The sequence below is a fragment of the Triturus cristatus genome, chromosome 3_2, assembly GCF_964204655.1.
Source record: "Triturus cristatus chromosome 3_2, aTriCri1.1, whole genome shotgun sequence".
Lineage (NCBI taxonomy): Eukaryota > Metazoa > Chordata > Amphibia > Caudata > Salamandridae > Triturus > Triturus cristatus.
The window spans coordinates 304,742,623-304,769,745 of record NC_140584.1 but is presented as its reverse complement, the minus strand read 5'-3'; the positions used below and the strand labels follow the sequence as shown (position 1 = coordinate 304,769,745).

General features: G+C 44.8%; 1 protein-coding gene and 1 pseudogene across 1 annotated transcript in view; one reads left to right on the top strand and one right to left on the bottom strand.

Moving 5' to 3' along the window:
• The window catches only part of LOC146857229 (T-box transcription factor T-A-like), an 80,576-nt gene extending 74,268 nt beyond the window's left edge, over positions 1-6,308 (top strand). Inside the window, exons 7-8 of the mRNA XM_085647717.1 lie at positions 2,312-2,435; positions 4,389-6,308. Of these exons, the coding sequence (XP_085503843.1) occupies positions 2,312-2,435; positions 4,389-4,641 (377 nt within the window). The 3' untranslated portion in view covers positions 4,642-6,308. The remainder of the gene's footprint in view (positions 1-2,311; positions 2,436-4,388) is intronic.
• Positions 6,309-10,446: 4,138 nt separating this feature from the next.
• Positions 10,447-10,629, bottom strand: LOC146857228 (U4 spliceosomal RNA; annotated as a pseudogene).
• Positions 10,630-27,123: the final 16,494 nt, after the last annotated feature.

Below are 27,123 nucleotides of genomic sequence, written 5' to 3'. Positions count from 1 at the left end.
AACAAAATTAGAGCTGTTTCAATTACTTTTAAATGATTATTAAAGCAAAATATGCATAATTTCCAGGTTAGGAAAGAATGCCCAGGGTTTCATACAAAATAACATTTAGGCTTCTGGCTTTAGTCCCTTTAATAATCTCAAAACATGAAAAAATGGCTTGTAAAAAGTGGCAACCCCACAAGGTACAGGATCATATTACTTACCCCCTTCCCCACAGTGATTGTTCTTCTCACGCAAAGTTCTTCCCCAACCTCCTTTCTCATTTAATGTTCTCCCCTTCCACCCTGGGCAGTAGGGCAGGCTGGACCATACTCCGTTTGGGTAAATCGCCACCATGCTGCTCATGCCGCAGTGCCCATACGCAGTGTGCTTTTTACTCTCATGTATTTTTTAGCAGGTTCAGCTGTGAGGGTGCTGGAGGGAAGTGCCTACAATGATGTGTATATGAATTGTTTGTATTGCCTTTTTAGGCTTGATATCAAACTGTCAATAAACTGAAATTGAAACTTCAATGGTATGGATCTATGAAGACTGCTGCCACAGGAAGAGCTATTTTTAATGAGCATGTACCATGCTCACCAACCTACAAGGATATCTCACCTATTTTAAAATCCTGCCTATCTGCCTTTTTAGTGCAGTGTCCTGAACTATTGTCACCCTCCCTGCTGACGGCTGAGTGTACATGTGAACTCTACCTCAGTATACATCGGACAAATTTACAAAGACTTTGCAAAGTCACACAGAGTGACGCAAATCTTGCAAGGCTATTTATATCTCAGCACAAAAGGTATATCATGCTGAAAAAGTGCTCCTTGCTCAGAGAAAAAAGTGCTTTGTGCTGTTTTATGCAACTTTGCTTCAAGGGTGCATTACTTGGGTGTTACTTGGGCAGATCTGCGCAGCACCCATAGTTTTTGATACAAAACCCGATTTACAAAGATAGCCAGACTGAGCTGTGCGTCTAAAACAAAATCCTCGTAGAAGCAGATGCTAACAAGAATAAAACGTATAATTTCTCCAAACATTCTACACATTGCATGTGTGCAGCACAGCAGAGTATACATACAATGGAGCATATTTATGTAGGTTCTGGTTGACCTTGTGCCATGCAAGGGGACGCATGAGTGATGCAAATCCTAAGTCAGATCAATCAAGCCACGCAAGGCCACCTTTCGTGGCCCTACATGGCTTGATAAATTGAAAGTAATACAAGGCAGCGCAAATCCCTGCGCTGAGTAACTCTGCCCCTGGGAGGCGTTCCATGGGTGGAGCATGGGTGTCCCACGCATGCACCAATGGATTTTGGTGCATCCCCAGATTGGCCATTACTGGTACACCTGGGAATGTGTCAAAATGCTATGCCTTCCCAGCTCGGGGGTAACAAGGGGAAATATATTTTATTCCTCCTCGTTTTTTCCTCTTTCTATGTGTGCTGCATGATGCAACACACATAGAAAGAGGAAAACGCCTTGGAGGATTGTTTTTGTGCAGGAAGGTGTCCGTTCCTGCTCAAAAACAATGCTGTCTGCATCGCAGGTACCCTTGCACCACTGCGCAAGGGTGCCTCCATTGGCCCCATGCAGCCAAAGGGACACCAGCTCAAGGAAAGGACAGGAATCTGTTTTATTATGTAAAATACGGCTCATTGCTACCCTTTCCCTTTCACATAGCGCAGCAAGGTGGCTTGCTGCGCTGTACAGAAGCTTCATAGATATGCCCCAATGTGTGGAATGTTTCGGTGTGGTCCTTGGCATATGAGTTTGTACTGAACGGGTATGCTTCCAATGCAAATCCTATGCTAGAAGGCATGCCTACACCTCTGCACCGTTGTGTAAAGGTTGTGTGTGGGGCTAGGTAGCCTTTATAGTGCACCAGCGCAGGGGGGTGACTGCAGCAGCAGGCCATTTTAATAAATATGGCACTGCTCTGCTTTCTTTCCCTTGCGCAATGCTGCACAGCAACTCTGGTTACTGCGCTGCATTGCCCATAGCAATATTCAGTCTGCTCACAGTGACCTTCAACACTGACCAGGTTTCTTTATAAATTTAGAAAGGATTGAGAATGAAAGTGGGGCACCTCACACAAGTACTAATTACTGCCAACTCCTGATCTAAAATGTTAATCACAAGTGTTTTTATTTGTATATTGTATTAAGTATTTGTCATTGTGCTAGGGTTGTCTTCGCTTATTTTGTGGCTGCATGTACACTTTATGCCTGCGCTTGCATGCACACGTTTCCCCACAGCCCTGAACACAAACCCCATCTCTGTTCAGTATTTCCAATGCTTGCTGACTTATCGTGTACCCACAGATCCTTACATGGATACCTCAGCTGCCTTCTCAATGCTGCCGGCACCAGACGGCTGGTCCAGCCTGGGACTCTCCTCATCGACTGGCGTGTTGCCCCTTTCATCGGGTGCATCCCCTTCCTCGAGGTTGGTGCTGTCTTTACAATTGCTTCTTGTCCCAGAAAACATGTATGATGCCCCTGTGTTCGCACATAAGAGTCTTATTTAACTTCATTTGGCAACATATGTCACAGGCATGAAACCCAATCATGGTGTGGAATGCAGTGACTTTATCATGAAATCAGTACCCTCCAATATAGGCATATAGAAAATGTATTCACAAATTTACATTTCTGTTGGAAAATCACTACATTGCTATAATTAACTGCATTCTACATAGAATCCCACAACCATTGGTTTGAATGATTCAGCAAACTATTCAAACTGTCCGCAAACATTTGCAGAACATGGATAGGTGTGAAATACATACCTAGCCCTTAGCTTGTGAGTGTATGCAACGGTGCCTGTGTCAGTGGCATCTAGGGGCATCTGCCAGAGGTATGTTGCTTCTGAAAGGTTAGACCTGGTAGGGAGAGTGAAGCCAGCCACCCCGCCCTTCAGAGTCTCTGGCCTGTCCGGAAATGAGCCATTTTCTGCAGAGGCCTCCTCATTTGCAAGTGGTGATTTGTAGGCTGCAGTGTGTGAACTCAGGGGCTTGTTCATGAACCCCCCCTGCGCTGCCGGAGCATCACTTTTAGTGATGATCCGGCACGCAGAGTTTACTAAATCATATTTATGGGGCCACGCAAAGCCACTATGCGTGTTTTTGAGTGGCCGCATAGATATGGATGAAGGAAAGTCAGTGCAAAGTTCTGCGTTGTCTTACTCTGCGCTAGGGAGGCAGTGCATTTTCCCATGCAACACACATGCTGTCCCAGATTGACAAGATAATGTATACCTGGGAAAGCTCCAAATTCTCACGTCTCCCGAGGTGAAGTGTAACAAGGACTAATTTATTTATTTATCCAATTGTTTTCCTCATTCCATGTGTGCTGCATTCAGAAGCACACACAGAAAGAGGAAACACCTCTTAGGATTGTTTTTGTACAGGTAGGTGACCTTTCCTGCACAAAAACAATCCTGTCAACAACGCAGACATCCTTGCACAATGGTGCAAGCAGGCCTGCGTTGGTGCTAGGCTGCTGAAACCGCGCTAATGCAGGGGGAAAGGACAGGAATGCTCTGTGTTGCATGCGAAACAGTGCATTCCTGCCCTTTCAATTTTGCATCGGGTAGCGCAGCAAGATGACTTGCTGTGCTGCCATGCGCCAAATCCCCGTAAATAAGGGCCTCAGTCTGCGTAGGAAGAATATCAGGCCATATTTATGGCAAAGTCACACTGCGTAGTACAGAAAGTCACCTTGCTGCGCTGCGTGACAGGGAAAGCGAAGGAATATGCAATATTTAAAAGAATATGGTGCATTTCTGCCTTTGATCCTGCGCTGGTGCAGTTTTGGCTGCCTAGTACCAGCACAGGCACTCTTGCACCATGGTGCAAGGGTGACTGCATTGTTAGGAGCACATTTTTTTGTGCAGGAAGGGGCACCTTCCTGCACAGAAACAGTCCCCTGAGGCATTTTCCTCTTTCTATGTGTGCGGCAGAATGCACCACACATAGAAATAGGAAGTTACGAGTAGGAATAAAGATATTTCGCCTCATTACACCTCATCAGGGAAGTCGTAACATTTTGGCGCATTCCCAGATCTACCACTGTTGTTAAATCTGGAAATGTGTCAATATCCATGGATGTTGCATGGGAACACCCACGCAACACCCATGGAACGCCACCCCGGTACAGAGTAACACAATGCAGCGATTTTCACTGCGTTGCGTTACTCTGGATTTATGAAGCCACTCAGGGCCACGCAAGGTGGCCTTGTGTGGCCTCATAAATCGCATTTTGGGCTTGCACCACACATGCACCATGTTGTGTGGTGCAAGCGCAACGACACCCCAATCTACTAACTACTCAATCTCCTGAAAGATGTGACTGTGCTTTTTAGTGGTATCAACAGTATTTCTTATTTCTTTTCTTTCAGTCAGTACACCGGTCTTTGGTCACTTGGCGGCAGTAACTCACCAAGCCCTGCACCGTCTCAGAGTCCACCTGGCTCCCAGTTCCTGCGAGGACCCACCTCATCTTACGGAAGCCTTGCCTCCACCATCCAAACACCTTCAGCCTCTCCGACCTACGATGGTAGTCTGACAGAGGTGCCCTCCGGTGATAGCCAGTACGACTCCACCATTGCCAGGCTGGCATCAAGTTGGGCGACTGTCACTCAGACTTACTGATGGTGCCCAGCAAGAAGAGACTCCATTCACAGCAAGGCGCCAGGAAGGAGGAAGAATGACACTCCCTGACCTGAAAAACTAACTCTAACACAAGAGACTGACTCTGGGGAATCCCTTGCCTACCTTGAAATACTATATCGAAAACAAATTTCCCTGAAAGTTGTGAGCGCTGGAAATACCTGACGTGTTGTTGAAAAGAGCTTCTGCTGCAATCAAATTGGACCAAAGCTCCTGGTTAGCCCCTCTTCAAAGACCCTTTCAAAATGGTTCTCCTGAGGATACCTCGCGACGCAACATGGGACCGTCAAAACGTTCGACAATCATGGTTCTCGCAGGGATGTAGATCTCTTCTTAGGTTCTGTTTTAAAACGTTCCAGGTTAATCTGAAGAAGTGGTCAATTTGAGAGACGCTGAATTAGACTGGAAGCACAAAATGAACTCCCAAAATGCACATCGACGTATTTTGAGCCTTCTCTAACTTGCAGAACAGTTCAGACCCAGGCGGTTGATCCAATTTACAGTCATAGCTATGTGGGTGTAGATTTCGCTCGCAAACAGGGAACATAAGTTGGTCATTTGGCTAATTATCCTCACACCCAGGAAGGATCACCCACTGTGCAGTGGACTCCGCCACGATCTGCGTGAAAGTGCCTTATTCCTTCCTTGGTGCCATGCCCTTGTGAGCCCTGAACCTACCCACAGCGTGTTGCTGCACTGCACTACTGAACTCAATGAATGCCTTCACTATAATGTCCAGAAATGTTGTCTTTCTGTACGTGAACTCACTTACTTTCAGAACTTGAAACTTGTGAACGAAGACCTGCTACGGTGTCCCGTACAAATGTTGCTAAACACATAATGCTCTGATAGTGTGTACTTTTGAGCTCACTGATGACTGTACATAGACTCCCTATGAGCTCCCAAAGTGACTTTTCCATGGTCCTTTGGTACAATGTTTCCATAAATTCACTAATTACTTTTCCTATAGTGCCTTGACATAGTGTCCTTTGAAACTAATTTTTTGTCTTAGCCTTAGAGCATTGGTACATTGCCACTGTGAGAGTTCTAAATGCCTTACATGTAGTGTTGTGGTACATTATCCTTACGAACTCACTAAGTGCCTTAAACATATTGTTGTGAACTTACTAACTGCCTTAATCCACATACCTTACTACCATGAACTTGTTATTACCCACCCCAGGAATGCTCTGTGGAGTCACTATGTGCCTGGACCACAGAGTTTAGTACAATATCTTTATGAATTTGTGTACCGCTTTACACATAGTGTGACCACAAACTCATAAATCGTCTTGCACATAATGACTTAACACTGTTTGCTGTTGTAGGTTCACAATTCCCACAATGTATAGACTTGTTACACTGTCCTTGATTAAGCAGTGAGGACATTACCCAGAATCCTTTGTTAGTCTCCTATCTCGCTCACCATTTGCCTCATACATTATACCACGCATCGGCCTCATTTGTATATATCCTGTGCCCCACATATGTTTGACAAGTGAAACCTGTATATAATTTAACTAATGCACATTCACACCAGCGGCACTGTGTCTGAATCTTATTTATATTTAAGGAAGTTTTGAAAGTCATTAGAGTGCAGTTTGAATAACATGAGCTGTGGCCATTGCGGAACGCGCCATCTCTGTCACTGTCCATTAAATTAAGAAATAATGACTTTGCTGTTGCTGAGAAATAATTTGATTGTCACTCTCTCTGTTCAAAGAGGGTGGCAAAATGCCACGTTCTGTTGGAGCACGCGTTTTTCCTTTCGTATTGGGTGGCGACGCCTACCATGATATATATTTTTTATACTTTATTTTTCATTTTTTTAAGGCTACCATGTTACATATATATTTTATACTTAATTTTTCATTTTTAGAAGGCTACCATGATATGTATATTTTTTAGACCTTATTTTTCCTTTTGATAAGGCTGCCATGATTTTGACTGTAGATTAGGCTTGCTGTCACTGATATTGGTGAATTTGCTGATGCTTTTTATTAGTTTTCTTTAGAAATACCATCTCACCAGAAACTGGTCCCCCATCTTACCATTCCCATGCATGTTGATGGGCAAAGTTTGTGTACGGTTTGGTGTGGATACTGAGACTTTTCCACAAACCTGGCCCTCCATGGAAAGTTTAATGTTCAAGTTACCAATGGTTTCCCTTGCATTCTATTGTGGCCTATGTACTTCTGGACACTGACATGCGTGTATGTGTCCAGCAGAAAAAAAAACAACACCTAACCAGCTGCAAAATGGAACTGTAATTGTGTTTATAAAATCAAAAGTCCCGCAGGGCATCTGAGGATACAATACAATTCATTTGTAAATTGTCAAAGAGACTTTACACCAGAGAGAAGCCTGCTCCTGTCAATATTTTGCATCTGAATGAGACATCAGCACGTTTTACCTTTTCACAGGAGCATCTGTGCTTTGTGTGCGTCAAATTCAGAACTTTCATTACTCCCCACCAACATTACAGAACTTTTAAATAGTATTACATGATTACAAGGCCTGTAATTCTCCAGCATTGGGTTGTCAGCTGCTATCACTTGATTACAGGGCTTTATACCACCGGGTCTGGAGGGCAGTGCCTGCTGGGTGTGGGGGGGGGGGGGAACGTGGTTATCACAGGTGTACATAGTCTTTCACCGCTTGAGCTCGGAGGTCAGTGCTTACTGCAGTAGGATAAGGTGACCACCTTTTAACCAGCCGCGGCCCGTACAGGTAAGAGCGGTGGGCCGGGAGAGGGGGGATTTTGATAGGTGATGACCAGGGAGAACTAAATAAATAACTAATTTGCCCTGGTCATCGTCCGTCGAAATCCCCCCTCACCCGGCCCCACCGCTCTTACCTGTACGAGCCGCGGCTGCTTTTAACAATGGGTTATCCAAGAGGTTGTACATCACAGCACAAGTACATGCAAATGAACCACATTCCCCAACCACAAACTACTGCCTCCCCAACAGCAGGGCCATGGCAGGGGAAGTCTCAGGTTTTTAAAAAAAAATTGAAATTTTCACCATTGACAGATGGGTGCCAGGGATAGTATCAGAGGAATCCTGAAAAGATCTATGAGAAACCAAAGTATGCACTATTAAAATACAAGTCAGTAAAAAGAAACACACACTAACATTGCAGAAATGCAAAAAATGATGCCAAAAAGAAGTACAGTTTCAAGAAGGTGGCCAGAAGACCTGTACTTGACCTCAGCCCACTCAACACATCAACGTAGACTCAAAAGCTCCAGATGGCACCATTTCAAAGCCTCATTCCATCAGTTGCTAAACATACAGTCGTGGCCGGTGCAATTAAGTGTGGTGGGGCGAGGCAGGGCACGGGAAGGTGGGGGTGAGGTGATAGGCGACGGAATACAGAAAATAATTAAATGAATAAATAAAACCGTCGTCTGTTGACTCCCTCCACCACGCCTTTTCGCACTGCGCTTACCTCCACCAGCCCCGACTGATCACAAGCACAATAAACGCCTATGATACACAGAAGGTCAAAGACACCAGAGTTCAGCATAAACTCCCAACGTGTCTCTGTGGTGGTGGTGGTGGTGGTGGCAGTGGTGGTTCATCAGAGAAGAAACAACATGTATGTGGATCCTTACCTAGATGACTGGCTGGTCAGGGTGAACTTTCTTAAAAAAGGCTGGCAATACTTAGACCTAACAAAACAAATCTCACACCACTCGATGTGCACAGTGAACTAAAGGAAATAACACACCTTGACTGACTTACTTGTGAGCTTGAGTTTTGGCAGTGTGAGCTGGAGTTTCACTGCTGAAAAAATGCTGTGATCTAGAGGAGAAGATACACAATCTCTTGGTAAGGTCAGTCACTTATTCAGATCCCCACTGATCCAGATCCCCATGTGACCATCACAACGCATGGATCCTTTATAGGATAGGGAGCACAAATGCAACACAGGTAGGTGCAGGGAAGGTAGATGACAGCTTAGGCATAGCCACCCATTGATACAAATTGTGGAGCTAGTGCTAGAGTTCTTTCAGAGAACAATCCACCAGGACAAACGATGCCACACCGAAGGGCTACATCGTGAAAAGTAGGGGCATGTTCACACCATTTATCACAGGAGGCCCGAGATTTGGCCCTACGCATTGCCCAGAGTAATTGAATTCACTGAGCAACCATCCCCAAAATAGTATACGATTCAAGTCACAAACACTTGGGAAATGGAGTTGTAGTGGAACACATTTTAGATCAGCAGAACAGGGACATGCATATGTTTTCCACTAATCCCACTGCTACAACTGTACAGCGCCGATGTGCCCACGAAAAACAATGGGCCTCATTTACGAGGAAATTACGCAGCGCGGCACCACAAGTCATTTTGATGAACCTAGCCGTGACATTTTAAAAGCACGGGACTGCACAATATTTCCAGCAATAAGGCACATCCCTGTGCGCTCTCCTGGGCTGGCGCTAAAACAGCAGCTGTGCGCCAGCGGGTGCCTGCATTGCAGGGATGATAGTTGTTGTGCAAGAAGTGACATCTTTCTGCACCGAAACAATAATTGATGGTGTCTTCCTCTTTATATGTGCAGAACGCAGCACACATAGAAAGAGGAAAGAACGAGGAGAAATAAAACTATTTGTCCTCGTTGCACCACTCCAACGCCCCCCCCCCCCCCCCCAGGAGGCATACGATTCTGGCGCAGTCCCAGGTTTCTGAACTGTAAATCTGGGAATGCTGCAGAATCCATGGGTGTTGCATGGGAACATCCACAGCAACACCCATTGCATGCGTCTTTCACACAAAGTTATGCATGAAAAGGGGCCATATTTACAAGGCCATGAAAAGCCACGCAGGGTGACTTTGCGTGGCCTTGAAAATATGGGCAGGCACACTGCGCGCGGGTGCATCAAAAAAAGTGACACAGAGGTGGCACAATGGGCTTGTAAATAAGCCCCAATGTTTCTCACAGTTGAACGTGATGTTAATCACACCACACAGGAATTAAGGCCACATGCTAGGCTGCTAATGGACCATCACACAGGGCAATCCAGAACCAATTACCCTAGTGCAGTTACTATTTGGATTGTGGAATTTTTGCACCTACGTCTATCAGACGGATTTAAGGAAATGCTAAAGAGGCAAGAAACTGCCACAAGGCACTGCTGCTTCCTGAAATGGATTTTTTTTTAACCTGGGCAATAAGAATTGGTGTCTGACTAGCAGAGTGCACAATGCAGGAGATCTTGAGGTATCTCATTTTATTTGACAAAGACAGGGTGTGAGCAGGACTCTGGTAAAGCATGAACCAGAAAATATATAATGTTATGTCATGTTAGGCGGATTTATAAAGTGCATGGCTGCTCCAACATCTGGGCCTCCCAGCGCTAGCAGACAAGGGGGGTCAGTGCGGATGAGCTAAGTGGAAGAAAAAAGCAAGGTTTTAATCAATTTTCTAAATGCCCAATGATAGGGTGGGGGCCAATGCCTTAAAGGAGCAATCCACCCGCTCTCTGCCTGCGCACACGGAGTAGTAGCCAGGTGCAAATCGGTAGAGCCCGCCCTGGAACGTATAAAGAACAGAGCCCTTGCAGGATTTGAGGGGCTTGACCATAATGGATCTTTGTTTAAAATTTCCATCTTTGAAGGGTGTAAAAAGACAGAGACAACCTATCAGCAACCCTATAACAACACAGAGCACAAACACTATGCTGTCATACGTAATTAGGCAATAGTTCAAAACAGTGCAGAGATGCACTTAGCGATGTCACAGAATGTGGTCTTGCTAGTGGCAGTCACCTGACTTAGAAGAGTTCCAAGAATTGGTAACAGATGATTATTTTGTTCTGCCTCACACAAGATACATCCCAGAGTCAATGCCAATTTTTCAGACTATTGAGGTACTGATGATCCTCAAAGATCAATAAGCAATAATCGCTCCTCAGATAGACCTAATTGGTTACGATACTGCCTCTGCACGAAGATGATGAAATATGTATATGTTTTTAATGGTTGTCCTACGTTTTTATGCAGTATACTTTTATGGTTTTAAAATTAACCGAATAAAGTGATTTTGACTACCTGGATGATCCTCAAAGATCCCCAGACTAAAACAGAAAGTCATTTTCGTGCACTATAAGAACGCAGGATGAAATCAACTATTTAGGTACAACCAAAAAATATACGAAGCTAAAACCACGTTTGAATTTACATGGACATAAAACCCAAGGAATACTAGCAAACAAAGCTGAATTATTGGTTACATACAAATTTGTTCTAATGATATAAGGCTTACTTTACAAATAAGGCGCTGAGCATACTGCAGGAGAGCTCCTGTGTCAACAATTGCATTTATAGATCTCCAGGATAGCGAAAGGGCAACCACTTGTTCGGCTCATATACCTGCTAAACACTACTCTAACTCTATCGCTATGGATAGAAACTGGATCCATAGGTAGGGACTGGCAGTGCTAAAGAATTTATTCTGTACCCTGCTTCTCAAAATCACAAAGCACATTCTCTCACAACTTACCTAAGCTCCCCGTGCATATTTATTTCATTTTATTTTAATAGTTTTGTTTGTAGCGTGAACATGAGCCGTGCAGGTATCAGAGCGCTTTACAAATTTACAGAGAGCAGAGCAATTATAACAATAATATCAAAGTCAAACAAAAATGCAGGAGAAGGTAGTACCCAGAAAAGGGAGGGTACGCTTTACCATGATCAGAGAGAAGGGGAGATAATCTAATCGAAACAGAATGTCATTGTCCAGACAACCTCAAGTACCAGCCAGTGTTGAGAAGACGGAGGGTAATGTCGGTACTGATAGGACGAAAGCACTTAGGTAGCCAGCGGTAAATAGTCATGCATGTGACTGAGGCAAACAGAATCTTGGGATCTAGGGAAGAAAATGTGTTCATAAGGAGTACTTTGACTTCTTTCTTGAAAACATTTTTGGGGGATCTAGAGTGACACAAGTATGACTCTGGATCTGAAGGTGGTTGTAAAAAGTGAAGAACTGTGGAACACTGGTTTTAAAAAACAAGATGTATTTTTCAGTCGAACCACTCGAGTATGCAGAACATGTGAATCTCCAACAGCTGAAGAACCAAACTATTGTGACAGACATGTGGTTTGAGGTCTTTTACTTCTGGGGGAGTTAAAGCCATCATAGGATTACAGAGCATTTCACTGAGAGGCTGCTGGTTAATCACAGGGTTGACGAGTCTTTCTCCTTTAGGGCTTGGTGGGTGTTTTCACAATGTTACAGGCATGTGGCGGATACATAGCTATGCTGTCTTTTGGAATAAACACATTTAGGTTGTTTTAAAACACGCTTGGTATTTAGACACTGCAGTGCCTTCAGGAGCCCTGCCAAGAACTTGATTTATTACATTGGAGGGATTTTCATTAAAGAACATTTCAGATACTAAGTATATACCTTTTCTGCTCGTAAAGGGGCAGGGTTTCAAAGATAGACTGTAAGTAACAGTTTGACATGTTCTGAAAATCACTCATCGTGTCCTTCCTTTTGTAAGATTTTGCAGGTGCTGTTTGTACCCCCTTCAGAGAAGCGGTAACGTGCTAGGAAGTAGGCAACCCTGGGTTCCCACAATGCCTGGACTCCCAGGAGCCTGCAAATAAAACTGCAAACTTCCAGCCGCAACACTCAGGGATGAGAATTCAACACAACTTTCCATTGCAACTCCCACCAGTAGAAACATTGCAACAGTTACTGAGATTAAGATAAGGGAGGGAGAGTGTTGGAGAAAATCTTGGTAATCTCACGCCCATTTATTGGTCAACCAGTCCGCACCCTAGGCTGGGATTCTGCATGGTCCGTTAAAGTAGGCACCATTTTGAATGTGATTTGACCGTTAAACTTTAGTTCAATAATATAGAGATCAATGACCATCTCAAACTTGCAGGAAACGTTAGCTTGATTGTAAACTGTAGTTGATTGCATGTGTCCTGAAGGATTGTAGGCACTTTATTACACCCAGCAATCCGATACCCCTGGTTTGGAACTCACCAGGTGTGATAAATAAGGGCACATCTAAGTTTGTTCCTAAAATGGGGCATAACATAGGGCTTTTGTGCAAGGACGGCAATTCAAGAAGACACGTAATTCAGCCCTATGAGTGCTGAGAATGGAAATAGATATTTTGGGGCCAATTACGATGTTGGTCAGAAAGCCTCCGACTTTTAGTCAGAAGGTTTCCGACCGCGGTTGGAGGATTTCCGACCGACTATGTCGGTTTGCGGTATGACTGCCGAATTACGATGTCGGCAGGCGGAGCATAAACTGTAAGGTCATTCCGACGCGGTTCCGGAGTATTCCAGCCGGTCGGACTCGAACCATAATCCCCTATGGACGGCGTTTCCGCCGTCGAGAACAATATGTCGGTTTCCGACAGCCTTTCCATGCTGGCCTTTCCGGAAAGGCGGTCGGAAAGCAACTTTTGGGGCCCCTAGCAGGGCCCCCTTGCCTCTGTGGCCTATGGTTGGTGGCCGAAGGGGTACCTAGGGTGACCCCTGTAAATCCCTGCACTGTGTGGCAGGCACCATAGGGTGCCTGCCACAGGGTGCAAGGGTTTACACACACACGCATTTATTTATGGGAGCCTGTATTAAAGCCAGTTTACGGCAGTATCACATGCTCCCATATAGAAATGGGAATATGCGACCGAACACTGTTAGGTCGCATCATATTCAGGTGGTCGAGACCACCGACTGAAGGTCGGTCGGTCCGGTTTCCATCACAGTGTCGGTCGGAGTAAACTCCAACCGAGATTGTAATTGGCCCCTTTGTGTTCAATTGCTACAACTGAAGTCAGATTGGGGCCCACGAAATTGAAGAGATATTCAAGGTAAGGACATATGTAACTCCCTCAGATCTGTGAGATCAGACAGGCTGACTGATCCATCAAGAAGACCCCAGGGGTACCATAAGGACCATCGAGAGATGCACAAACTACAAATCCTTTGTACAGATCACATGCCAAGGTCCATCAAGAGCACTTTCAGATCTCTTGGCAGCAGGACTCGATGAAAGGCAAGGCAAAAGGTGTTGCCTTCTGCCAGTTCCTCAGACTCTTCACCAAGGATTCCCAAATGGCGGCTTCTAATCTGTTGTGACCTCTGCTCTGTCACAGTTTGTGACTGCATTACCTAGCCCACCATCGCAGGCTCACATCAGAAAGGTTGATATCTTTGCTGCCAGGGTCAAGACTGTTTTTGAACTACCTTGCAAACCTATCACTCCTTCTGTCACTTCCTCCTGTGAAATGGGGTGCACTTTTATCACACTCTGCATCATCTTTGCCATACCTTTTTAACACAAACCCAATGCAAAGAGTTGTGCAGGATTTGCAATTCAACGCAAACAGCAATTTGCGTTGGATTGTCAGACAAACAACCACAAAGCTGTGCAAGGCGCTGCCTAGCATTACTTTCCATTAAGGAGGCGTTGGATGGGTGGTGCATAGGAGTTCCCGTGCAATCACTCATAGGTTTTGATGCAAAACCCTATCTACAAGGAATTGTAGACAGGGAGTTGTGCCAAAATTCAGCATCTCCTTGTGGGAGGCGTAATGAAGAAAAATGTTTTCATTTCTCCTAGTTTTTCACTCTATGCATGAGTGCTACATTCTACAGCACGCTTACAAAGTGGGAAACTCCTTTAAGCATAGTTTTTGTAATTAAAGAGGCCCCTTCCAGTAGAAACCATGGTTCACACAATAGAGACATCCTTGCACTATGACACCAGGGATTCTGCATAGGTGTATGGTAGCCAAAAGTGCGCCATTGAATGGAGAGCGCTGAACATTGCCACTCATTAGTGTATACCAGGGGTCTCAAAACTTTTGTGGTGTGAGCTATTTTTGGTTATTGAATGTCATCGTGAGCTAATGAAGGCGAAGCATCACGCGCAGTGTTACCAGACACCTCCACGCCCAGCTTCATTGACTTTAAGCCTAATGTCCATAGAGCCAGATACTATGGTCTGAACAAAATACATTGACTAGGGGCACTTAGACAGGGCTGCCATGTGTGTCAGTGAGAGCGTGGTCTTTGGGGGTGTATGAACATATGTACATATGAATGGGATATATGTGTATGGGGGACTAAGAGCCTGTGTCGTATGTACTTGTCATACAGGAAATACCTTTCGCCATATGTGGCACTGTTAAATTTACAATCCAGATATACAACCATTTTTTTTTAAATGGGAGAAGTTTAAAGTGCAAAAAATATTTCTGCAAAAATGTTCATAATATGTACCATTTTTCTGCACTTTCTATTTCTCCCACTCAAAATAATGGCTGTATTTTTCACTTATAAACATGGCACTCTGTCTACCAGCCTCTGGGAGCAAAATGCCTGCTGTGTGTAACAGCGACACTTTGAAATGGGAGAACATTAAACGGGACATTAAACATTTATGTGGATTCCACAGAACTCATCATTAAAATTTTCTTCCATTTCCAAGTGTCACATTTACAAACAGTAAACAGGAACACTCTAGGAACCTGTAGACACTGTCATATTTACAACAGAAAAACAAAGCCATTTGTTTAAATGGTAGGAATTTAAAGTGGAGAAGCATGCTTCTTAAAAAGTATGAAATCATTGGCTTAATTGAAAGTGGAGTAAACATTATGAGTTAATGTTTCATAGAAATATTTTTCATCACTTTAAATTTCTCCCATTAAAAAAACAATACTGTATTTTCCAGTTTAAATATGGCACAGTGTCTACTGGCCACTGGGAGCTCTGATGTTTCTAAAAGCAACACTTTGAAAATCGCCGAAAATGAAAATGAAAACAAGTTAATTTAATCATAAAAGTAACTTTTCATTGTCATTTTCTCCCTTCTAAAAGCATTCAGAAACATCATTTTGTTCTCACGCTCTAATATTGAGTTGACAAGGACTTTTATGGAAGAGTTAAATACCTCAGTGCTTCAGTTCTTCGCATCTGTGCCCCAGCATGCGTCATAAGTCTGACTGAGCACTGCTCGTTGTCAGGCCCTGCTCTCTGCAGCCTTATGATAATAATGTAAAATAAACACAGGATTGCCTCAACCTTTAAAGGAAAATATCATGCTGTGCTTATTTAAAATGAACTCAAGGGTGCAAGGTATTCTGAAGGTGTCTGTTTGCTACTGGTAGCTCTCAGTCGACTTGTTGGAGACACCTTGGGACTTATTTACAAGCCCCTTGCGCCACCCGTAGATCACTTTTCCCATGTTAAAAATGACGCAAAAGTGGCACAAGGGGCTTGTAAATAAGCCCCCTTGCATATATGGTGCTGTACTGCTCTCTCTCGTTCACACAACACAGTGCAGTGAAGCAACTTTACTTGTTGTGCTGCGTTGCGTGGATTGTACGTCGATCTTGGCCTCTGGCCAATGTGGATGTGCACCATGGATGCGCTGCACATTGCCCACTTAAACCCACCAGATGATAAACACTGTGCATAGGGGTACAGGGCATGCTCACACAAGTTTGACCTACTTCCCCATGACTCCTTTAAGGGGGGAACTCAAGCCTAGACCAGTGTGCTGGTCTGATTCTTTCCAGACTGTACCCATGCTCTAGAGGAGTCTCTACACTCCACCTAGTAGGAGTCAGCACACAAGATGCACATTTGCAGATGCTGACATGTTATGTTATCTTGTGTTACGTCATGTTATGTTATCAGAGATTTGCATATTGCTGGCAGCTCCTGCCAAATTGTCTGTGAAGCGGCAAAATATGATCCGCATTTGTAGGGGGTGCAAGGAACCTCTCTGTGTCAATTTACCCACTCGAGCGCCTAATTTATAAACGTAAGAAAACAGTGCAGGGCCCACAGATATTTAGTAGTCCCCGCCGATGCTGCTGAATATGAAGGTGGCCAAATGCCAAGGCTGCTTAGTTTTGGTTCCACCTCAATCCTCTGTCTTCCTCAACCCTGCACTTGATGTCCCTATCTCTCCCCTAAGGGTGCTTTGTGACCCCTGCCACTGTTTTAATATCTTTTCCTCCCTCTTTCTCTCTTTTGTGCCTTTCTCTCCCTTGCTCTGGGCTAAAGCCTGATGATCAAAAATATGTTCCAGTCGCCAAAAACCACCACCTGAAACCACTGGTACACATTATGCGCCACCAGCTTCTCTCGCAGTCCCTTGTGTGCCCCATCCAAGGGCACACTAAAATCTTGCCAACTTCCTGGAGCCCTGACCTCTAAGTTTCCTTGGTAAGAAGCATTCACACAGGCAGAATGATGCCCCTATTTGCATGGGTCAAGCGGCCATATGAATGAGGGAACCCCCAGACATGCTCAAGCACGTTATATATATTATGGCTGCTTCGTTAGACCAGAGATAGGACCCCTGGTAGGCAAATGGCAGCATGCATTTCTGCATAGGGACTGTTTCTTCTGTAATTTGCCCTCAGTTGTGAAAATGGTTTAATCCCCAGGGGTAGGAGATAGGGGGTACAAAGTCATCCACAGGGTTTGGAGGTAGCAGCTTAAAGGTAACAGCCTACCCCTAGACGACACCTCTGTTGTGATCCAGCATACTAAAACACCTCCACCAGAAGCACTATTTAAGCCTCCTCTTTCTAGAAGTCAAGATATTTTACAACAGTGTAGTGCCTGGCATCCGCCTGACCCTACCCCAGCCCTTCTGACATTATAGGGGCACTTGTGTGTAGGGAAATCATCAGATTTCACTGTAGCACAGGAGTAACCACAGAGGGAGCAAGTGAGAGGAGTAAACCTGGCACTCTTTGGGGGGTTGTTTACTTATGGGAACTCTGAGAACAGTGGGTGGTATTTATGGCCAAGTCACACAGTGCAGCTCAGCAAGTCACCATGTTACGCTGCACTGCGTGACAGGGCAGGAATGTGCTGTAGTTAAAAGAATACAGCACATTCCTGCACCATGGTGCAAAGGTGCCTGCGTTGTAAGGATGATTGTTTTGGGGCAGGAAGTGGCACCTTCCTGCACAAAAACAATCTCCTGAGGCTTTTTCTTCTTTCTATGTGTGCTGTAGAATGCGCTGTGTTGCCTAACTCGAGATTCATGAAGCCACTCACTGCTTCATAATTCTAATTTTGAATTTGCGTCCCTCTTGCACTATGTTGTGTGGTGCAAGAGTGAGACATAGGGGCTCATACACATACCCCAGTGTGACCAAATGGTGCATTTTACACTTCCTTTTTCTAAGAGTTTGGTAGAACTGTATAGGTTTTCACAGATTTTCTGTACGGTAACTCAGGAAACAAGCTTGTCAGGGACTGCATGCTGAGACTGACCTTCCTGAGAGATGTCAAAAGAGTCACTGCTTTAAAACAATTATAAAAGTGGACACAATGTCAATTTTAAATAACACTTTTCAAATAAATTGCCTAAAAAGCTATTGGCTTTACAAGCAGTTGTAAAGGGGCACTCACGAAATATTCTGTTTTATTTCTAGTGTCGAAGAAAAGGTTTATCTATCCGAAGAATATTGGAAAGGGAGGGGAGGGAATCCCCCAATCCAGATTTCCTTTTTTTCCATCATTCTCTCATATTTCTTTCATCCTTCTTTCCATGTCTTTTCTTCTTCCTACTTTATTTTATTCTTCATTCCTCTTTACTTCCAACTTTTATTTCTGTTTTCAATCATTGATTCCTTCTTTGCCTCTTTCATTTTTTTACGTCTTTCCTTCCATCTTTCATTCTGTTTTTCATGACATATTTCCATTTTTATGTTATTGCTTCCACTTCCAATCTTTTTTTATGTCCATCTTAACCCCTTCGCATTATTTTCTTCTTTACTTCATTCTTCATGTAGCCATTAAAGCAGTTGCATAGCATGGATGTCGAAGGACCTAGTGTAAGCAAAATAAAATATCCTCTGGCTTGGTAGCAAAAAAACACACTTATAATTGCGGGGGAGTGGGCCTACTATCCCATGCCTCCGGTGCTGCTGAACCTACTGCACTATTAATAGTCACGCCCCTGGCTAAAACTAGAAGCTGTAGGTGGGTGGAGGCAGAGTAATGACGCACCGCGCTGGGTCGGGACCCTGCGTTAGCGGGCTAGCAGGAATGTTCCATTCCCGCTCAGTTGCAGGGGCACAGGTCATTTCATGCCAAGGTGTCAAGATCCATTGACCTGACTCATCTCTCGATAAATATCCAACCCTGGGAAAACAAACACTACACTTTCGAAAGGTTGGTGTGTAACTCCATGAGCTGGATTGCTGGCAAAGAAAAGGGCGGGAGCCAAGCTCCAATACAAGCATTTTTAAATTGTATTTAAATACTTTGGGGTATATTTATGACCCAGTTTGCGTCGTGTTTGCACCACGCAACGTGGTACTAGCCACGGCCTGTGCAGGTAAGAGCGGTGGGGGGTATTTCGACGGACGAAGATGAGGGAAAATTAATTATTTATTTAACCTTCCCTTGTCATCGTCCGTCGAAATCCCACCCCACCGCTTTTACCTGCACAGGCCACGGCTGCGTGGTATATGCGCAACTCAAACCTTAAGTGAGATTCATGAAGCAATGCACGGCCACTTTGCGTGGCCCTGAGCAGCTAAAAAAAATGGAGTAAAGCAATGCAGAACAAATTCCTGGGTTGCCTTACTCTGCCCTGGGAAGCTGTTCAATGGGTGTTGCATGGGTGTTCCAGCACACCTCTCATAGATTTTGATGCATTCACAGATTTACCGGAATTGGTAAACCTGTGAATGCGTAAAAAAGATACACCTTCCCAGGGAGACGTAACAAGGAGAAATATCTTTATTTCTCCTCATTACTGTCTTTTTCTATGTGAAAGAGGAATATGCCTCCGGGGATTGCATTTGTGCAGGTGGAGTTGTTAAGTTAAGTGTAGCCCAAGCTGTCCACATTTGCAACCATTCTTTGCCCAAAGCAAAGGTCGAAGTACATTATATAAAAAAATAGGGGAACTGTGATCCTGCATCCAATGGGGGTGGGGTCAGTGAGCATGGGGGCGGGATCAAAGGCGTCGCTAAAAAGAACAAAATACTCTGTAACTATTTTGTTGGTCTTTCACTCTCAAGTAACTGCATGTAAAATAACCATGCATTAAATGAAAAATAAATGCAAGTTAAACTAATCAGTGAGAGATGCACTATTTTACATTGTGAAACCGCTATTGGTTAATGGGAATATCTGTGTGTGTAACCAGAGAGCCACAGAATTGAATTCTAGTTGTGGCAGTGGGGAATAGTGACTGGTGAGTTTTTAGCATTACAAGATCCCAGCCTGCGACAGAAATCACTGTGAATATGTATGTTATTATTCTAAACTCGCATTGCACACAGTATAAGATCGGCTGCCACAAAGTACACAAAAAGATTTATGTTTAAGATAAAAATGTGCTTCTAAAATATAGATCTGAGTAATGTGCAGGCTGTACCTAATGTAAACATTTTTTATAACTGTCCATTAAAAGCACCTTCTCCACAGCTCATCAGATCGCCTTTCAATACCTCTCAAAAAGAATACTCTTCAAGTGACTGCATCAATTAAAGCCAATACCAGCTTCCAAGCAGTCTGTACATTTGCAGATTAACCAAATGCGCACATTTACATTTCTTTCCATCAGAAGTCATTTCTCACTGACCGTTTTGTTCAGGTGTTTGAAGGAGAAGCGGTGTCCATCTAGTTGCCGCTCAGCTGCGGGGTCCTTCAGGGCTCGTCCCTGAGCCCCACGTTATTTAACATCTATATGAGCCCCTTGGCTGAGATTGTCCATCCTTTCGGCATAAAGATCATCACCTATGCAGATGACACTTAGCTCGTGGTGGCATTAAACCACCCCGAGAGGTCATCTAGCTCCCTGGGCCCTTGCCTAGAGGCAGTAGCCGAGTGGATGGAACTCTCATGCCTCAAGCTCAACGGAGATAGGACCGAGCTAATGTTCCTCGGCAACTCCCCCTCCATCAACCCTGCTCTCCTCTGGCCGGACTGCCTTGGCCCTGCCCCAGACCCAAAACCCCAGATCAAGAGCCTGGGGATATGGCTTGATAGTGCTCTTAGTTTTAATTTCCAGGCTACCAAGCTCTCAGCTACCTGTTACGGCTTAATGAGGATGCTGCGTAAGATCCACCCCTCCAGGCGTGAAGGATTATGGTTCAAGCTCTTATTCTCTCTCGCCTGGATTATGGTAATGCCCTATACCTGGGATCCCCTCATTTCACTATACATAAGCTCCAGGTGATTCAGAACTGTGCAGCCCGCTTGCTTCTCCAGATCCCTCGTAGGCAATCGGCCAAACCTGCTTTGAGGAGTCTTCATTGGCTCCCCGTTAGGGCAAGAATACAATTCAAGGCAATGTGCCTGGCTCACAAAGCCTTTTGGCGGAAGGGCCCGGTCATTACCCACTCTTTCATCACCCCCTACCAGCCCTTGAGGAATCTCAGTTTTAGCTCCTCCTTTCTTGCTGTCTCTGCCAAAATACGAAGATCAAGATGGGGCGGACGCTCTTTCTCTTTTAATGCCTCTAATCTTTGGAATGTCCTTCCTCTAAATCTCTGGAAGGAGCCAAACTTATTGGCGTTCCGGAAACTTCTGAAAACCTGCCTCTTTAAGGACTCTTTTTAAGTTCTCTGTCTGATACCCATATGCGCCAGTCCGCAGCGCTGGGAGGCCTCAGGGTAGCCATGCGCTATATAAATATAAATTCATTCATTCATTCATTCCGGGCAAGAAGGCCTGTTTCTTGTTCATTCAGGTGTCTGCCCCTCTCTCAGCTTCACAGCACAGGAGGTTCTCTCCAGTCCACTTCAGCTGAGGCATCCTTAATGTCTGAAGTACCCGTCCTAGGACGGATGCTGTTTAACACAAAGTAGGGGCACTGTTTTTATCAAATTTAAGAACTAAGGGCCCATGGTGCCCCTCAGATCCCGCCCATCTCTGTTCCAAAGACATCTAGTTGTTCTGAAGTCAGAAGTTCGGGTCGCCAAGCAGACAGATGTAGATGGAGGTGGAATGTATGTGCTTGGCCAGGTCAATCACGGCATAAATTGTTGTTGATGGTACTTCTATGTACTTGTTCCCAGATTTTCAAAGAGTTCACACAGCGCAGGGCTGCAAGCAAAGTTGCTGCGCTGCAGTGCGTGAGCTGGAGAGAGCAGAACTGTACCATATATTCGAAAAAGTGGTGCATTTCTGCTCTATGCTTCTATGGCACACTTTCAGCAGCTGTGTGCCAAGGGCTATAGTACAAGGGTGTCCGTGCTGTGGTCAGCATACGTTTACTGCACTAAAACTATGATTTAAGTAATTTCCTCCTTGTATGCATGCTACAGATTGCTGCACACATGCAAAGGTAGAAAAACGATAATTGTGGTTTGGAGTTTGTGGTGAGCAGGTTTTGTTGGTGATGTTTGTACTTAGAACCGATGGTGAGCAGGTTTTCTTGGTGATGGCTCTGACTAGAACCGATGGTGAGCAGGTTTTCTTGGTGATGGCTCTGGCTAGAACCGATGGTGAGCAGGTTTATTGGTGATGGTTGTGTTTAGAGCCCATGATGAACAGGCTTTGTTGGTGACAGTTGTGGTTTGTGCTTGTGGTGAGTAGGTTTTGTTAGTGATGGTTGTGGTTACAACTCATGGTGAGTAGATTTCAAAGAAGATATGGTTGGTTTTGCTGGTGATAGTAGTGATTAGAATCAGCGGTGAGCAGGTTTTGTTGGTGATGGTTTTGGTTAGAACCCATGGTGAGCAGGTTTTGTTGGCGATGGTTGTGCTTAGAACTTATGATGAGTAGGTTTGTATGATGATAGTGGTTCGAACCCATGGTGAGTGGGCTGTGATAGTGATCAGGTACCTGCTCTGGGTTATTGAAGAACAGACCCTGCTCTGTAAAAGGGTGGGCTTTAGGGCTTGCTCGCGGGGAGCTGGGCTTGAGTACCCATGGTTAGTCTAGAAGTAAGGCCCTCTCAGAGGAGAGGTATTTCTCACTTGAGTAACGGAATTTGTTCATTAGGCAAACACAGGCCAGTGCGAAGGAAAAAACCATTTAGTGCGTGATCACCAAACAGGGAAAGGACCACCCTGTACCGTGATGTCTGCCAGCCCCCACAAGTGAGCAATGGGAACAGCCTCTTCCAGGAAATCGGCTGAGTCATAGGCCTGCCCACCTTGTACCATGAGATGTACATGAGCATTTAGAACTGCCCCACCTTGTGAAGAGGGCTGATTCGCTGGTTGAGTGGGGAGGGGCGCAAACATGGCATGCAAGATGTCAGTCAGATCTCATTGCCTGGTGTCATTACGTGGGGTGTTTTCGTATTTTCTGAGCCAGCAGCTGGGGTTTCAAAGAACCTGCTGCGGCCTCTTGTGGTGGAGGCTCGCGAGGTCCAACGGCTCAGCACGGCCAACAGGGGCCAACACAGATGAACACAGGTTCTGTCACAAGTGGGTTATCCTTGGCCACCATTGCAATTGCCTCTTACCACCACCACCCCGCACACACACACACACAAATACACGTTCAATAGGGGCAAAATAAAGCGCAGGCTGCCAGAACTATGACGAAAAATACAACACGGATTTTCTGTGGTGTGCCCCCAATTAGTAGCTGTGGTCAATGCAACAGTAAAGCATAGATCACAAACAGTGCTTTTAAAAAAATTGTTTTGATTTTAACCAGCGGCACTTCCACTGTGGATCTCAAAGGGAGGAAAGGCAACTCCAGTACTATCAGCGTTTGAGCATGTCACCTGCAAGCCACACCTGCTCTCCAAAAAGACACTTTGTTGTACCTGCTGCTCATCCAGTGTGACTGTGGTGTGGAATGTTGGTGCGTGATGATGCTGTGGAATGTTGGGTCCCAGTGAGTGTCAGTTGGAGAATGGGCTGAGCAGCAGGAAGGCCGCTCCTGGTGTGGGCTCTTCATTACACCTTTGATCTTATCTTAATAAAGCAACTTACTTTTTCTACACTTGGACTACCGGATTGCTGCTTTTAACCCCTTCAGTGCCCATGACGAGCTGGACTCGTCATGGGCCGCGGTGGCGCTGTGCCCATGACGAGTCCAGCTCGTCATAGACCCCGCCCGCTAATGCAACGGCCGGCACTGGGCGGGGAAAGGGGCGGGCACTGAAGGGGTTAATTGCAACACCTATATCCCGGAAGTAGCTCGGACCCAAGGGAAGGATGAGAATGTATGAAAAACCCAAAGGCAGTTTTCATAGATGAAATGATGATTAGGTTAATTGCCCTAGTTCACAATCCAATATTTATTTCTTTATTCCTGAATAAAAAACACATGGACAATCATAAGAGACAGATGTCTGGCGCCTTCCACCCCTGGGTTGACAGACCAGAGTCTAAAACAGCAAGGAATGTCCTTCAACATAGGTAGACTCAGTGTTTCAGTCAGTGAGTCTGTGAATTGGCCAATGCACTTTTCATGCGGCCCCTGGGAAGCTGTGTTGATGGACACCCACGCGCATTCCAAGACAAGGATTTTTCTACATGTCAGACCTAGCCGCCTTTTATATTTTAATGTGTCAGAGTAAGCGTGGAAACGCCATTTTGTACAAACCTGAGAAAAACTACTAATTTTGGGTATAAACTATCTTTCATTCTTTCAACTTGCATTTATCAACATTACAGAAATGCTGTTCAATTTCTTGGAAATATGAGCTCCAAACATACGTGCCATCTATTAATATATTTTGAGCTAAAAGTTGTACATGATTTTCGAACTCCTCCTTTTCTCTGGGCGATATTGTTAAAAGGCAGTATATGATTTTACAGCTGCAGACCAACAAGAGTAAGATTTGTTTTCTGTGGCTTTATTTGCACTGATTAGCAATGCACTTTCTTTTTACTACACATATTACAGCCCTCACACATATATGCACAACATTCTGCCAAAGCCAATGATAGGCCTGTCTTTGTCTCTAAAGAAAGGTCCCTCCTTCTGCATGGTTGCACCGACTTCTGATCGTCATTGGTACAATTGCCTTACTTACCTTTTCAAACAGGGTATTCGTTCACATTGTATTGTGTGTCGACTTTCCAAGCATTATTTCACCACAGGAATAACAAAATATTAACTAAGGCCACATGCAGAGGAAGTGAGTGGTGATGCCTCAGACCAATCCCTTTAATGTTTCTCTTATGTAATCAGCAAGAAATATGCTTACATTATAGAAACCCATCCTGGGTGCTCCTACAAAGGACAAAACGCCCCTTCTTCTGATGGAATCAAGGTTAAATGTTCCATTACATAACTTTGAGTGATGCCATTAGGGTCTATTGTCACATGATGTCACTTCCTGTGACACCACAGTATGGGCAAGGGGAAGTGCAGCCATAACAACGATCTCCATCATAACCCAGTGTTGACTTATTCATATAGGACAAAAGAAAATATTGAAAAAGTGAATAGGCAAATTTACAGGTGCGTATGTAGAAGCCAAGCCTTCTCTATGATCTGGCCTGCTGAAAATATGTACAATTGAGGTTTGTGCCACTGCCTGTCTCTGGGGACCTCTTGTAGAAGCTGACGGTCCTGAAGCCTGCTACAGAAAGGACTTGTGTCTGGCTCGAGGGACCTCTAGTATCAGCCGACGGTCCTGCAGTGTGCTACAGAAAGGACTTGTGTCTGGCTCGAGGGACCTCTAGTATCAGCCGACGGTCCTGCAGTCTGTTACAGAAAGGACTTGTGTCTGGCTCGAGGGACCTCTAGTATCAGCCGATGGTCCTGCAGTCTGCTACAGAAAGGACTTGTGTCTGGCTCGAGGGACCTCTAGTATCAGCCGACGGTCCTGCAGTCTGCTCTGGCTCGAGGGACCTCTAGTATCAGCCGATGGTCCTGCAGTCTGCTACAGAAAGGACTGGTGTCTGGCTCGATGGACCTCTAGTAGCAGCCGACGGTCCTGCAGTCTGCTACAGAAAGGACTTGTGTCTGGCTCGAGGGACCTCTAGTATCAGCCGACGGTCCTGCGGTCTGCTACAGAAAGGACTTGTAATTATTTATGTAAAAAGTGCTATAGCAAGTGAATAAATCTATCAAAAACCAAGACTAGAGTGGATAGTAGGACAAAGATCTATGAAAAAGAATAATTAAACATTAAAAAGGGTGTAGTATAAACTGAAAATTATATAGTTTCACATGTCTGGACTTAACAAATTTGTTAAGTCCAGACATGTGAAACTATATAATTTTCAGTTTAGTATATGAACTTGTACATAAAAGAATAAATCAACAATAATAAAACACTAAATGAATGATATATATACAGAAAATGACTAAATAAATATCATATTTATATTTTTCCAACTAATAACTGTGTATGGTCAATATTTTTCAGTTGATCTGTCATGAATGGTTGACTGTATGGTTCACACCTAGATGTTGGTTTTTGATAGATTTATTCACTTGCTATAGCACTTTTTACATAAATAATTAATTTCCTTACATATAGCAAGTCTATTAGGTTTGTAGGGGTCCCCTTCTTTCTAAACAGAAAGGACTTGTGCCTGGATCAAGAGGCCTCTAGTAACATCATAACATACTGCCGCCTGCTAAAGAAAAGGCCCGTGTTTGCTGGGGCGGCTCCTCAACTAGGGCAGAGAAGCTTCGCCTCACTGCTTTCTCGCAGTGCAAAGAAGCCAAGAAGCCAAAACATAAAATGGTTATAAATTTTGGTTATTACCATTTTATGCTTCTTTGCGCATTGCGGGCGGGTGGGTAGGCGGAGCTGACCGGGCAGGGCAGCAGTGGTTTGGCCACTCCTGAGTGTGCAAAGACTGTTTGGTCGACCCACTCTGACCGCCCAAACCAGTCATGCGCACTCTGCACTTCTCCATGCAGGCTGCATTGCAGCCTACATGGACAACATGCCATCCCCTACAGCCCCTGGCTGGGCGGCGTCCCGATTAATTACAAAGCTCCACTGGAGCATTGTGATTGGCTTAGGGGAGGGGAGGGAGGCTGCCTGCTTCCTGTTCCTGTCTGAGACAGGAGAGCAGGAGCAGAGAAGAAGCAGGACCCGGGCCGGCAGAAAGATAGGTTTAAATTTCTTTTTAAATTATTGACCCCCTCCCCGTATGATCCCCCCCTCGCTGAGCGACCCACCCCTCCCTGCGTGAGAGCCATGCTGGCCGCTAGTGCGTGTTTGGCTTCAGGGACCTCTAGTACCAGCCTATGGTACTGCAGACTGCATCAGGAAAGTGCCAACTGCAGCTTGTCAAAACATTTGGTTGAGGGGGTTTCTTGTGTATTTTCCGTGTATTTAAATCTCAAGTCTTACACAGGTGCAGAGCTCAGCGTGCAAGATGAACCATTGCCAAAGTCAAAAGGTTTGGCTAGCATTGTAGGTTACAAGCCAGGCATATTTGTTTTATCAGTGCTTGTTTAAAAAAAAAAAAGACCTCTTGGCTTTGCTAACACTTGTTGTCTTTTAAAGACAATGTCTCGGCAGTCTTGAAGACAAACACAGTGTATCACCTT